Consider the following 12,149-nt stretch of genomic DNA (forward strand, 5'->3'; position numbering starts at 1 on the left):
TCCGCGCACGTCGCTTGCCCTTGCTGGGTGCCGTGTACCGCCCGCCACCACAACCCGCCAGCAAGGCCGGGCTTGTGCGCACAAGCTTGCTCCATTCAGGATCCGGCGCTGCCGAGTGGTGCTGCAGGGTGGTACTGCGGGCCGCCCACACCCCGAACAAGCCCGGCACAGGCATTGGCACGCTGGCATCAGGGCTCCTTGGGCCGGCCTTGTGCGCGCCACGGCCGGCCACTCGCGGCGGCCCATGCCGACGCCGGTGTTTTTGTTTGTGCCAGGCAGTTCGAAGGAATGCGCTCGTGGCGACAGCGACGGGCCCATGCATGGTCGGTCGCAATGCGCATCCATTCTCCAAGTCACACTCTAACATCAACGCACCAACATCAACGCACTGACATCAACACACTAGCATCAACACATTGCCACATTAGAATGTTAGCTCATTGACACACCAGCGCAGAGCGCTCAGTCGCCCCACCTGCGCCTCACATGCCCTTGCCCCGCTGCCGCTCAGCGCCGTCCCATGCCACTCTGCGAACCAACGGCAGCTGCCACCCCCACAAGGAGCCCAACAGCGGCCTCTCTGTTTGCTTGTCGCCGACACAAAGCCCCGGCTGCCGCGAGCGCGACCAAGCTGCTCTGGGAAAGCTGCGAGTGCGAACCGCCGCCGCAACATGTCTCGCACGACACCCACAGACATGTTCCTGCCCGGCGTCTGCGGATATGTCCTGCCCGACGAGCGACGTCTCTCGTCAATATGGGCGGCTGCTTGCTTGGCAGAGCGATGCAGAGCGATGCAGAGCGATGCAGAGCGATGCAGGGCGGTGCAGTCGCGCGGACGGCCCTCGGCCCCTCGGGGTGTTGCGCGCGGGGGCGCTGGGCCGGCTGGGCAGTCTTTCGATGCCTGTGTTCCATTGCAGGCCCGCCTGCCCGAGCAAATTGGGCGTGCGGGCGCCCATACACGGCCGGCCAAGGGACACCCGCTGCTTGTTGCTGCACTTGGATGCTCGCCCCACTCGTGGCTGCGTTGATATCCTTGGCCATCGTCTCGATATCCCGCTCGTCCCGATACTTCTCTTTCGTCACTTTCACGTCCCCCTCCCCGCTTACCTCCCCCCTCGCCTGTTTGCTCGTCCACGGATCCGCTCTTGGATAAAGACGGTCGCCGCCACCCCTGTCCTGTTGTTCCTCTCGCCTTGCCTCGCCTCGCCTGGCTGTCCGCCGCCCTTCCCCCCGATACCCACGCCGCAACCGCTCCCTTCTGCTGTAAGCCTCCCCCGTCCGAACCTGAGAGGCTGGCCATGGTTTTGCAGAGAGCCCTGCATGAGGGCCCTGCCGACGGTTGCCATTCTCGCCCCCAGCCTCGTCCAGAATCGTCTTCAGTCTCACTAACATGTCCGGCGGCCATCTGGGCTGTACTGTGTGATTTCCAGCAACATATCCGCTCTGCCAGCATGGCTGTTCGGCTCCTCCTGCTCTGCCTGGCTCTGGTCTGCGGCTTCGGCACTGCTTTTGCATCGGCCGCCTCCTCTTCCTCGTCGCAGACAAGCTGCTTCCCCGTGGATAGGTCCGACCCTCTCGTTGCACTTGTTCCGGTCTTCTAATATCGATGGTGGCCTCCAGGCGCAAGTGCGAGCAGTGTTTTGGGCTGCACTTCCCGCACGGTTTGTCGATAATCTGATCATCCTGGCTAACATGCGCTATCACCGATTCGCTTCTCGCTTGTCTATCTCGCAACGACCGGCCGATATTCCTACGATCGGATTCCTGTCGTTTTGGCTCCGTTTTCGCGACCTTCCGCTCTTCCCGTGCTGCCATAACTGCCATCCTGTCAACTTCCAACTCTGGCATGGCCATCACCCTGTCATGCCTCCACCCACCTCGGGCCCTTGCCTTGCTTCCTTTCACCACCCCTCTGCACAACCAACTCCGGAACCAACGGCGATGTTGCGCAGACTCTGCAAGCGGTTTCCGGGTGCGCATGTGCATCCCGACGTTGTCGCTCATCGAATGGGCATCTCTCCGCACTCCGACGTCCAGGCCAAGTTGGCGGCATTTCTCTCGTCCATCCAGCAAAACGGACTCTCAAATTTACCAGGCCATGGTTCTCCCAGCGACCGTGGTCTATCCCTGACCGAGCGCTCCAAACTCCTACAGACCTGGATGGCCAGCCACTGCACCGGCGAGCTGCACAATATCGATCCAGTAAGAATACCGCCAACGCAGCTAGCAATCCACAGCGTGCACTGTCTCCCTCGATCATTTTAACGTCTCCCTGTCTGGGTTGGACAATTTACATCCTCACCTCACCCCGGGTTCCTTGTTTGCTGGACTCACCCGCTTCTGTCATTTTGTGTCGCCAAGACCCGTCTGGACAGCCAGCGAAGCCTGATCGGCGAACTGGTCTGCTTTGACTTGATTCGTGCTTCGGCTGAAAGACAGCTATGTCCTTCGGGCCCACAATCCAGCTTTTCGCTCCAATGCACCCGCAAGTTCAACACTCTCATCACCACGGTCATCAACGAGGAAGGCAGCTGCATGGTGCTGTCGGATCAGCCCAACGAGACCATCTCCGATCCAGCTACCACCAAGACAGCGGGCACTGACCTCTGTGGTATGAGACGACGCTCTCCTCCGTACAATTGCCCCGCATCGATCGGATTGCCAACAAGCAGCACGCATATCGCCATGCTTATCACAGCGATCAATGGCTTGCTTGGCGCTTGGTAGTACATGTGGTGGGCTCTGCTTGCCTCTGACCAGATTATACCCTTCCTTTGACCAGGCTATCTGGACAAGTACTTGAATCCGCCGCCGCTCCAGATCGTGCGACGGCAAAATCCCACACGGGTCCTGGCTGCTTCACCCTCGCCCTCTGCCACAAGCGACGGCGACGACATGGTCATTACAATCCTGATTGCCGGCGTGTCGTTTGTTCTGGTGCTCCTCATTCTCATCAGCACCATATGCTACGTGAGCTACCGCCGCATCAAGAGGGAGCTGGATGACCTGCAGTCCGCCAATGCTGCCGTTGAGCTGGAGCTTCACGAGACACGATCCAAGCCAGCCGTGTCGACGTTCGCCAAAAAGTGGGTGGTCAACAAGCCCTATCGAGCGGCCCGAGGCGATGAGATGGATTTACGAGTCGGTGACATTGTCACCCTGCTGAGTGTTTTTAACGATGGCTGGGGACATGTAAGTACCCACACGGCAGCCCTTCTGACCCAACTCTTGGCTGAAACCTCGGATGTACTGGCATAAGGCGGCGTGGGATCTCCTCGGAAGCCAAGTTGCACGCAGCCCCAACTGGCCGCCGATACACAACCGATCCCAGCCAACGCTCCCGCCGTTCAGGGTCTCACTCATCGCTGGTTTGCAACGTTCATTTCTCTGTCTCTAGGGACACAACGAAACGACAAATGTCGTCGGCACTCTGCCCCTGTCCTCACTCGTCCCGCAAAAGGTGATCAAGCGGGAGCCCGTAGATTCCAGCATTAGCGGATCAAGCAGTCGAAAGAGCATGAGCCATCGAAGCTCCCTTGGCACACAGGCCAGTCTCACGGGTGGGAATGGCCACCGTCCCAGTTTGAGCATCACGGGCAAGTCTCCTTCCTCCACAAAATCAATTCTGTCGGCGTAGCTGTAGATGCAGCAGAAGTAGTACAAGCAGTGTCGTTGACGACTAGGGAGAGCGCTTCGATGGCAAATCAGTCGTATGGGGAACCTGTTCTCACGGAGGAGGGCAAACGTTGCGATAAGCAGAGCCTGCTGGATGAGAGCTGTGGCGACCCACCTCGCGTTTCTCGCTTCAACCTCTCGGCGACGTGACAGCTCAACCGTTGTTTGCCTTTGATCACATTCCGCCGTCCTTCTCTTTATTTCACAACCTTCCTCAACTTCAGCATCAGAGTCGCTGCCGAGGAGCGAGTCTGCCAAATGAGCATCGATGACTTCTTCGGTAGAAGCAGCAGAGGTCTCCCCTCCCTTTCGCCCTGACTTCACTTAGCCCCATCCTGAAGCGATGATGCTTCCGCCGTTATTCGGATCGCCCGTGTTTCCTGTGTCGACAATGACTTTCCAGCAACGGCAAAGACGCCCTAGTTGTACATGTATTCGTCCTGCTTCTGTTAACATATTTCTTCCTGGCACGCTATCTGCACTGTCACCCCTTGTTCACTTGACTCTGGTTTGTGAACAACCGACCACACCTGATTCTATGTACAAATAGAGCCTGTCTTTCCTTCCAACTAGTTGAGCTGTTTTTCTTGTTCACTTTGTAGCAGGACGGTGCCGTGGGATGATAATTTCAGTTTCCAAATACACATACATGTGTATCCGACCACCTATCTCTGTGGTTTACAGATCAAGGAGCTGAGCAGGCTCGAGGATATTGGACATCGATCTCTGTGTCAGTAATTGCTTCAGTCGCGGGAAGTGAAGCCGCCTAGGGCCGTCAGAGCATTGGCATAGAAGGAGACATCTATTACATAGACAGCTCTTTGGAATTACAAAATAGATGGAGCACGGTTGGGTCATAGCACTCGGCTGGCGGGTGGAGGGAGGAGGTGGAGGGAGGAGGAGGAACATAGAATCCGAGGACGGGGAAGGTGGACGAAGCGGATGGACGGCGAGAGCGAGAGAGCGAGAGAGCGAGAGAACAAGAGACAGGCAGGCGACGACTCTAGAATCTACGAGAATCTCCCTCGGTGGAGCGGGAGTTGGGCACCAGAGTCAACCAGAATCAGGCACCGAGTTGTGGCAGGCATTTAGTTCTTGATGGGGACACACTTGTAAGGCTTCTGTTGGACCAAACAGCAATCAAAGATATGGTCAGCGACATCCGCACTGAGTACTGCACACCGCACATCGCACATCGCGCATCGCACATCGCACATCGCACACCGCACTTGTGGCGAGGGTGTATCCAAAAGCAAATCACTTACGTTGACCTCAGAGGGGCAGGTGTCGGCCTTGAGGATCTCGAGCCAGGTGGCCTGGACGCCGAGCTTGACCTGGCGGAGGAGGGGAGTGTCGCTGCGGAGAGGGACAAACAGATCGCCGCAGTGGAACTGGTCGTGGAAGAACGTGGGCTGGGCAGGGGTCGAGGTGCGGTTGAAGATGCCAAGCCAGTGCCAGGGGTCGATGGCACCGTTGACAAAGACAATGCGGTCGGTCTTGATGTCAGTGGCCTTGTAGAGGTCGTTGGTCTTGGTGGTGTCGGGGACAGAGTTGGCATCGCCAAAGACGATACCGCAGCCAATCTGCTGGTAGGTCAGGTCGATGGTCTTGGAGTAGATCGGGGCGTCAACGTGCTCGGCGTTCTGGAAGTAGCCAAACTCCTTGCAGGTCTGCCAGTACCAGAGACGGCTCTGCGGATTTCGAAATATGGTGGCAATTAGCGTTGGTCGCAACACAAGTGACAACACAGATGGCAACACAGGTGACAACACAGGTGACAACACAGTTGGCCACAGAGGTGGCAACACAGGTGACAGATATTCGGCGTGGCTCGTTTGCCAGGTGGGTTACTTACGCTGCTGGCGGGGTCCTGGAGGGACTTGGTTTGAACAGCGACGAGTTGAGTGTTGTTGTTGGGAGTGACACCCATGTTCTCCAAGTTGGCAAAGGAATAAGCCTGGAGATCGGCCCAGATCTGGTCATCGGTGGCCTTGGGATCGGCGAAGGAGGGGAAGTACTTGCCGGAGCAGAGGAAGTCGACGTTGCTCACACTGGTGTTGAAGTTCTGGCCGACAGGTCCGTACTGGATAGAGCCGGCGAGGGTGTTACTGGGAAGATAGCCACCGACATCACCATCGAGATCGACGTTGCCGAAGCCGAGGTACTGGCGAGTGCCAGTGGGATCCTTCTTGATGGCCTGGTCGAAGAGGCTGGTGGCGCGGATGATGTTGTCGGTGCAGGTCTGCGAACCACCGGCGATCTTGGGAATGCCCTCACGGACGGCGTACGAGTACTCCCAGAAGTCGGCCTTGGCGGTCAGGGGGCCGGACGACGAGTGGGCGGCCCAGAAGACTTCGGGGTGGATCTCACGGAACCAGGCAGCCAGGTTGCCGGGGTACGAGCCACCAACGGGAATCCACTTGGTGCACGAGGGGAGGTTGTTGGAGGCAGTGTAGTTCTTGGCAAAGATGGCGGCGTCCTCGACGGCCTGCTCCGAGGCGAGGAAGCGGAGGTGCTCGCTGGAGTAGTCGCTGAAGGGGTTGGAGTCGCCTGCAAGCGGATGGGTGAGCGGGTCAGTGGATGGCATGGCGGCATGGTGGCATCATGGCATCATGGTGAGACTCTTGGCTCGCCTTACCGTAGTAGCGGTGCTCGAGAGCGACAATCAGACCGTTGGTCTGCTGGGCCATGGTGTACTGGAGGGTGCGGTTGGAAGTGGTCCAGTAAGGGTCGAGAGCAGACTCGCCGCCAACAAAGAACCAGACGGGGCCGCCGGGTTTGTAGAACTGGTCGTTGACATAGTACTTCTGGCGGAAAGTCTGGTTGTTGGAGGAGTCAAAGTGGTCGAGGCTCTGCGAAGCGAGAAGGGAGCCAGGTCAGTCCGGTGCCGAGCCGTTGCTGCAAATGGGCCGATGCAGCTGGTCAAGGCCGATGCAGCTGGTCAAGGCCGATGCAGTTGGTCGAGGCTGCCAAGGATTCGGATCGATACCTGGTCGATCCACAGGGGCTCGTTGCCGATGAACGAGTCAGTGGCAGGACCACCAGAGAGGAGACTGGAGTGCACGACAAGAGGGAGCGGAGTGTTGGGTCAGCAGCGTGTCGAGTGCATGCCGGCAGTATGAAGTGCACATGTCGAGTGGCCTGTCGAGTGGCCTGTCGAGCAGAACAAACAGCACCGCGAACGAGCGTCTCGCTGCAGACTGGCCATTGCAGCCCACCGCCGGCTGGGGCTGGGTCTTTCCTGATCGACTTACTCTCGCAGCTGAGCCTCGTACTGCTCGCGCTGAGCCTGCTGGAGGATGATGTTGCCGAGGACGGCGCTGGGAGCCAGGGCAAGGGCGACAAGCTTGGAGACGCTCCAGGAGACCATTGTTGTGATGAAGCGAGCAGGACCGGGGTCGAGGAGAGGACGGCGGATGCAGATGCAGGGCGATGCGGGCGAGGCGAGGGCTTTATGGGCGGCTCGGTGGGTGGCTCGGTGGGGCAGGAGTCGGGCGGCACTGGAGGCAACGGGGGCAACGGAGATGGGCCGGGACAGAGCCGGTCATGCGGGCGGTGCGATGAGCGCCGGGGGGCTGGCCGGCTGTGTCCCCATTCCCACGAGCCCACAAGGCCATTGCGAATCTCGGCTCCGCCCCCCTTGCCAGCGCCGTCCATGGATGCGTTCGACTTTCGCGGTTTCCCATGAGGAGCCGCGCTTCCTCCTGGCCGAGAGGCAAGCCCACCGTTCCATGGACGCGAGCCCAGTCCAGCCCGGTCAGCTGAGCCGCCCAACCCGTGCCTTCCCGCGGCCTCATTGGCCAGCCCGGCATCCACACAGTCTCTGTTTGCCCCCCGTTGTCCATCGCACAGGGGCATTGTTGTGCCTGTGGGGCGTCGCCGTTGTGATCCCGTGGCGCAGCGGCTTGGTCATGTGTCATGCTGCATAAGCGCCTTGGCGCTGTGGGACTTGCAAAGCGCTGTACTTTCTGTGTCGCCCAGCGGACCGCTCAGCCTATCGAGCGTTATCTGCGAGGACCAGCCTCTCTCCTGCAAGTGAGCATCCGCAGCGACCTCTGCCTCTCGAGACGGCCGTCCTCAGGGATCGGTCTCGTTCGGCCTCGGCGGTCGACCCCACCGCACGCCTGGCCTCCACTGGCCGTTGTTGAGCGGAGTTGCCTTTCATCTGAATCGCCGGGATCTCGACTGTGTTTGTCCCAACTCATTTGTGTCGCAGCTTGCGGAACAGGTGGCACAGACCCGCCGGTTTCCTCTGTCAGGGTGCCCCACGGCCTTGTGCACCATCCATCTTGGGCCGCCATGACCCGGCATCGTGGGCGGCTGCACCAGCCCGTCCTTGCTGCCCTCTCGCTCGGTGGCCACGGCCTCTCAGCGGTCTTGATTGTCCCGTCCCAAACCCATCGCGGTCGTACGATCTAGACACCGCAGTCCCGGCTCCGAGAGACATGGGTGGGCTTGTCTCTGCGTTCTCAGAAGCGGTCGCTTCCTCTGGTCGATGGGCTCGGCTGCCCCATTTACTGTCGCCACTCTCAAATATTAGGTCAGCTCGATGGCACCCGCCAAAACACAGCCCAGGCTGCTGATCGCTATGACCGCTGTGCGGATGCGTATTTCCCTGGTGGAGCCCATCTCAATCGCTCCCAGGACAGCCATAGCGTTTTGCATTCTTCATCACACATATGTGGCATGGTCGCATGTGCGATTTCTTGTTTTATTGTTATCACGCGGATCTGCACTCATCTGAGCAAATGGGCTTCCGTGGAATAGCCCGACATTCAGAGTCTGGCAATAATAATAGAGAGCTTGGAACTGTATGCCACGGGAACTGATCCAACTAGTTGCCGCAAACTGCGTACTATAGTCTGCGCGGCTGTTTCGATATTAGGACGACGACTGCGGGCCAGGTAATTGTGAGATTAGTGGACCATTCCTCAACAGAAGCGGTGCAAGCGGGTGGCCACTGCTCAACTGTCCTCGACTATTCTGATGCCACCGCAGGTCTGTGGATGCACATGCCCAACCCTGCATTCTCGACCCCTTCTCACCTTGACTTGCGACGGGCAAGTGTCGCCAGAGAGGATGTTGATCCACGTTGCCATAATTTGGCCCTTGATCTGGATCAGGAGAGGGCTATCGGTTTGGAGAGGGACAAACAGATCGCCGCAGTGGAACTGGTCGTGGAAGAACGTGGGCTGGGCAGGGGTCGAGGTGCGGTTGAAGATGCCAAGCCAGTGCCAGGGGTCGATGGCACCGTTGACAAAGACAATGCGGTCGGTCTTGATGTCAGTGGCCTTGTAGAGGGCATTGGTGTCCTGGGTGTCGGGCCAGTCGTAGCCTTCAAAGAGAATATCGCAAGCTTGTGTATAGTAGTCGACGTTGATGGTCCTGGAGTAGATTGGCTGGCGGATATGCTCGGCATCTTGGAAGTAGCCAAACTCATTGCAGGTTTGCCAGTACCAGAGGCGACCCTGCAAGCGCATCGGTGTTTCAGCAAGAGCTCTGGAAGCAAGTTGGACAGCCAAGCTACTACTCTGTTGGAGCCGCTCCCATATTCTCACTTACGCTGTTGCTTGGGTCCTGGAGCGACAGAGTCTCCAATGTAAGGAGCTGGGTGTCGTTGTTTGGCGTTATGCCATAGTTCGCCAATGTTGCCAAAACATAGGCCTGGAGGTCCGACCAAAGCTGGCTGTCGGTGGCCTTGGGATCGGCGAAGGAGGGGAAGTATTTGCCGGAGCAAGCAGCATCGATCTGGGTGACAGTGGCGTTGAACTGCTGACCGACAGGTCCGTACTGGATAGAGCCAGCCAACGCCGTCGACGGGAGGAAGCTGCCCACATCGCCGTCCAGCTCCATGGTACCAAGCCCGAGATACAGGCGAGTGCCTTCAGGGTCGTTCACAATGGCCTTGTCGAACAAGGTCGTGAGTCGAGCGAGATTGTCGGCACAAACTTGCGATCCTCCGGCAATCTTGGGGATACCCTGATGCACTGCGTACGAGTACTCCCAAAAGTCGATCTTGGCAGTGAGCGGGGCAGACGATGAGTGGGCAGCCCAGAAAATTTCTGGATGAATCTCACGGAACCAGGCAGCCAGGTTGCCGGGGTACGAGCCACCAACGGGAATCCACTTGGTGCACGAGGGGAGGTTGTTGGAGGTGGTGAAGTTTCGAGCAAATGTGGCGGCATCCTCGACGGCCTGCTCCGAGGCGAGGAAGCGGAGGTTTTGGGTTGCATAGTCGCTGAAGGGGTTGGAGTCGCCTGCAAGCGGATGGGTGAGCGGGTCAGTGGATGGCATGGTGGCATGGTGGTATGGTGGTATGGTGGTATGGTGGTATGGTGGTATGGTGGTATGGTGGTATGGTGAGACTCTTGGCTCGCCTTACCGTAGTAGCGGTGCTCGAGAGCGACAATCAGACCATTGGTCTGCTTGGCCAGGGCATACTGCATCGTATAGGGTGATGTCGCCCAGTAAGGATCAAGAGCTTGCTCTCCTCCTACATAGACTATCGCGGATATCAGTACCATCGATACTTGGCCTCAGAGCCTGCCTAGCGGTATACTCATGCACAACTGAGTCGAGATGGATACTCACACCAGACCGGACCGCCAGGTTTGTAAAACTACAGGAGACATGTCAGATTGGGAATGTGAGATGATCTGCTATTGGTGACGGCGAGCCTTTCAGCGTCAAGTTGCAGATCAGCGATAGCATACAGCACCGCACGTTCCAATCTTACCTGGTTGTTAACAAAGTATTTCTGGAGGAATGTTTTTTTGTTGCGCTTGGAGAAATGGTCGAGCGGCTGCCGAAGGTATCGGTAGAGTATTGCATAAGAGGCAACACCATGTCAGCAAGTGAAACGCTACCCGGCCCCATTCGGTCCGTCAGGAAGCATCAGCGTCGAGGTATACCTGCTCAATCCATTGCGCGGCCGAGCTGCTCGTAACCGAGGCAAGCGCAGGTACGCTGGCCAAGATCCTAACAGTCGAATACAATGGAGCACGCAGCGGTGAGCCGTTGGATGTGGATGGACAGTGCTCCCGGCAGCGATGACGAATGCGTGCACGAGTCCTGGATGCCATTACTCACTCGCGCAGATACTGCTGATACTGCTCCTTGTGGATCTGTTGGTGGACAAAGCCGCCGATAACAGCCGAGGGAAGGAGAGCCAGGGTGGCAAGCTTGATAACGCTCCACGCAAGCATACTGAGGTTCTTTTGGAGGAGATGAGTCAAATGAAGTGAAGTGGAGTGGATGAGGTGGACATTGGGCGAGGTGGGGCGCCTTTTATCGGCGAGGCTCCAGATCCATGTCAATGGGCCGGTGGTGATTGGGTGAGTTTCTTTGTTGGGTGACAAGGCAGGGTGCCTGGACTGCAGTCAATGCCTCGGCGCAGAAGACGAGCCCAACTTTGATCCGGCGGCCACCCCGCTCGTTCTCCTCGTTTCCAGAAATGCCGCCAACGCAACGTTTGCTTGGGCCAGGCAGTAATGCAAGAGCAGATCATCAACATGCATATCGAAGGACGCAGTATTTGGTCGCTGGGTCTGCCTCCGCCCATCATGCCATTGTCAGGCAGCAAGTACGCTGTTCATTGTCATGATATCCAGCACTCGTCTCCTTACCCTGTTCTATTGTATCTTGTTCGCCTGCCTGTCACCGGCGCATTGTGCATTGAATCTGCCTCGAAACAATCGGTGGCACTGCTGATCTCAGCCAGCGCCTGTCTGCTCCTGGCTCTTGTTCCATTGGCGCATCTACCTTCTCCCTTCTTTCTTTGAAGATGGTTTCACTCCAAGCTTGTCTACCGCCTTCCACGACTCCCTTCTTCGTTGCTTTCGAGCCTGTTTCGCTCGCTACATTTTTCTTTCCTGGCTGCTTGGGTCCAAGATGTAGTTTCTTCCAGTGTGATCTACCCACAACCTTGACCCCTCTCGCCTGACACGTCTCTCTTCAAGCTACAGCTCTGGTTGGTCAAATGCATTTCCACGGCTATCCAGCAGAGAGTTGGAGCTCTATTTCTCATTGGTGAAGAATCATCTCCTTCCGGAAACTGGGTTGGCAGCGTTGTCGCTCACTGCGCTCCGTGGCTCTTGCTGACAGTGTTGCCGCCCACCTTCGTCTGAAGTCGCTTCGATCGTTCCATAGAAACCCACCCTTAGGTTCAGCCACACCGCTGTCCGTGGAAATTTCTCGCCCACCAAGATGTCGTTCCCGCGGATATCCACACTCCAGATCAGATAGTGCGAGGTCCTCCTCTTGATATCGACCGAATGGACTTGACCGAATGGACTTGACCGAATGGACTTGACCGAATGGACTTGACCGATCACCTCGCCGAACACTGTCGATCATCGCCACAGGAGATCGACCGGGTGTATTCAAGACCATGCTTCCCAAACCAAACCAAAACCACTCGATTGCCAACGAAGACAGGAGTGCAATGCCATGGCCTACCCACTGGGGCCTACAGT

General features: G+C 57.8%; 3 protein-coding genes across 3 annotated transcripts; 1 reads left to right on the forward strand and 2 right to left on the reverse strand.

Annotated features, from left to right (window-relative positions):
• The first annotated feature begins 1,032 nt into the window (after window positions 1-1,032).
• Window positions 1,033-3,828, forward strand: BJ171DRAFT_97751 (uncharacterized protein). Its single transcript, XM_053116014.1, has 6 exons — window positions 1,033-1,263; window positions 1,431-1,564; window positions 1,953-2,202; window positions 2,362-2,611; window positions 2,783-3,192; window positions 3,398-3,828. Exons 2-6 carry the CDS (start codon window positions 1,452-1,454, stop codon window positions 3,635-3,637), a joined length of 1,263 nt encoding a protein of 420 aa, XP_052966634.1. The 5' UTR covers window positions 1,033-1,263; window positions 1,431-1,451; the 3' UTR covers window positions 3,638-3,828.
• A 655-nt stretch (window positions 3,829-4,483) lies between these two features.
• Window positions 4,484-7,083, reverse strand: BJ171DRAFT_504629 (peptidase S28). Its single transcript, XM_053110955.1, has 6 exons — window positions 6,930-7,083; window positions 6,665-6,728; window positions 6,314-6,527; window positions 5,531-6,225; window positions 4,941-5,366; window positions 4,484-4,796 (listed from the first exon to the last, which is right to left on the reverse strand). The coding sequence occupies exons 1-6, from the start codon at window positions 7,043-7,045 to the stop codon at window positions 4,764-4,766; spliced, it is 1,548 nt and encodes a 515-aa protein (XP_052966635.1). The 5' UTR covers window positions 7,046-7,083; the 3' UTR covers window positions 4,484-4,763.
• Window positions 7,084-8,639: 1,556 nt separating this feature from the next.
• On the reverse strand, window positions 8,640-10,880 carry BJ171DRAFT_567976 (serine carboxypeptidase S28-domain-containing protein; the record flags this gene model as incomplete). The annotated part of the gene is made up of 8 exons (XM_053113500.1): window positions 8,640-8,675; window positions 8,721-9,143; window positions 9,238-9,932; window positions 10,058-10,115; window positions 10,267-10,294; window positions 10,389-10,411; window positions 10,587-10,641; window positions 10,765-10,880. The coding sequence occupies 8 exons, from the start codon at window positions 10,878-10,880 to the stop codon at window positions 8,640-8,642; spliced, it is 1,434 nt and encodes a 477-aa protein (XP_052966636.1).
• Between the last annotated feature and the right edge of the window lie 1,269 nt (window positions 10,881-12,149).

This window comes from Polychytrium aggregatum (assembly GCF_025602895.1).
Source record: "Polychytrium aggregatum strain JEL109 chromosome Unknown BJ171scaffold_18, whole genome shotgun sequence".
NCBI lineage: Eukaryota > Fungi > Chytridiomycota > Chytridiomycetes > Polychytriales > Polychytrium > Polychytrium aggregatum.

Coding starts and splice junctions, on each gene's coding strand:
- BJ171DRAFT_504629 (XM_053110955.1), bottom strand. CDS start 7,045: ATGGTCTCCTGGAGCGTCTCCAAGCTTGTCGCCCTTGCCCTGGCTCCC. Junction 6,729..6,929: donor TACGAGGCTCAGCTGCGAGA/GTAAGTCGATCA, acceptor CGTGCACTCCAG/TCTCCTCTCTGGTGGTCCTG. Junction 6,226..6,313: donor TCTCGAGCACCGCTACTACG/GTAAGGCGAGCC, acceptor ATCCGCTTGCAG/GCGACTCCAACCCCTTCAGC.
- BJ171DRAFT_97751 (XM_053116014.1), top strand. CDS start 1,452: ATGGCTGTTCGGCTCCTCCTGCTCTGCCTGGCTCTGGTCTGCGGCTTC. Junction 1,565..1,952: donor AGCTGCTTCCCCGTGGATAG/GTCCGACCCTCT, acceptor GATGTTGCGCAG/ACTCTGCAAGCGGTTTCCGG. Junction 2,203..2,361: donor AGCTGCACAATATCGATCCA/GTAAGAATACCG, acceptor TGTGTCGCCAAG/ACCCGTCTGGACAGCCAGCG.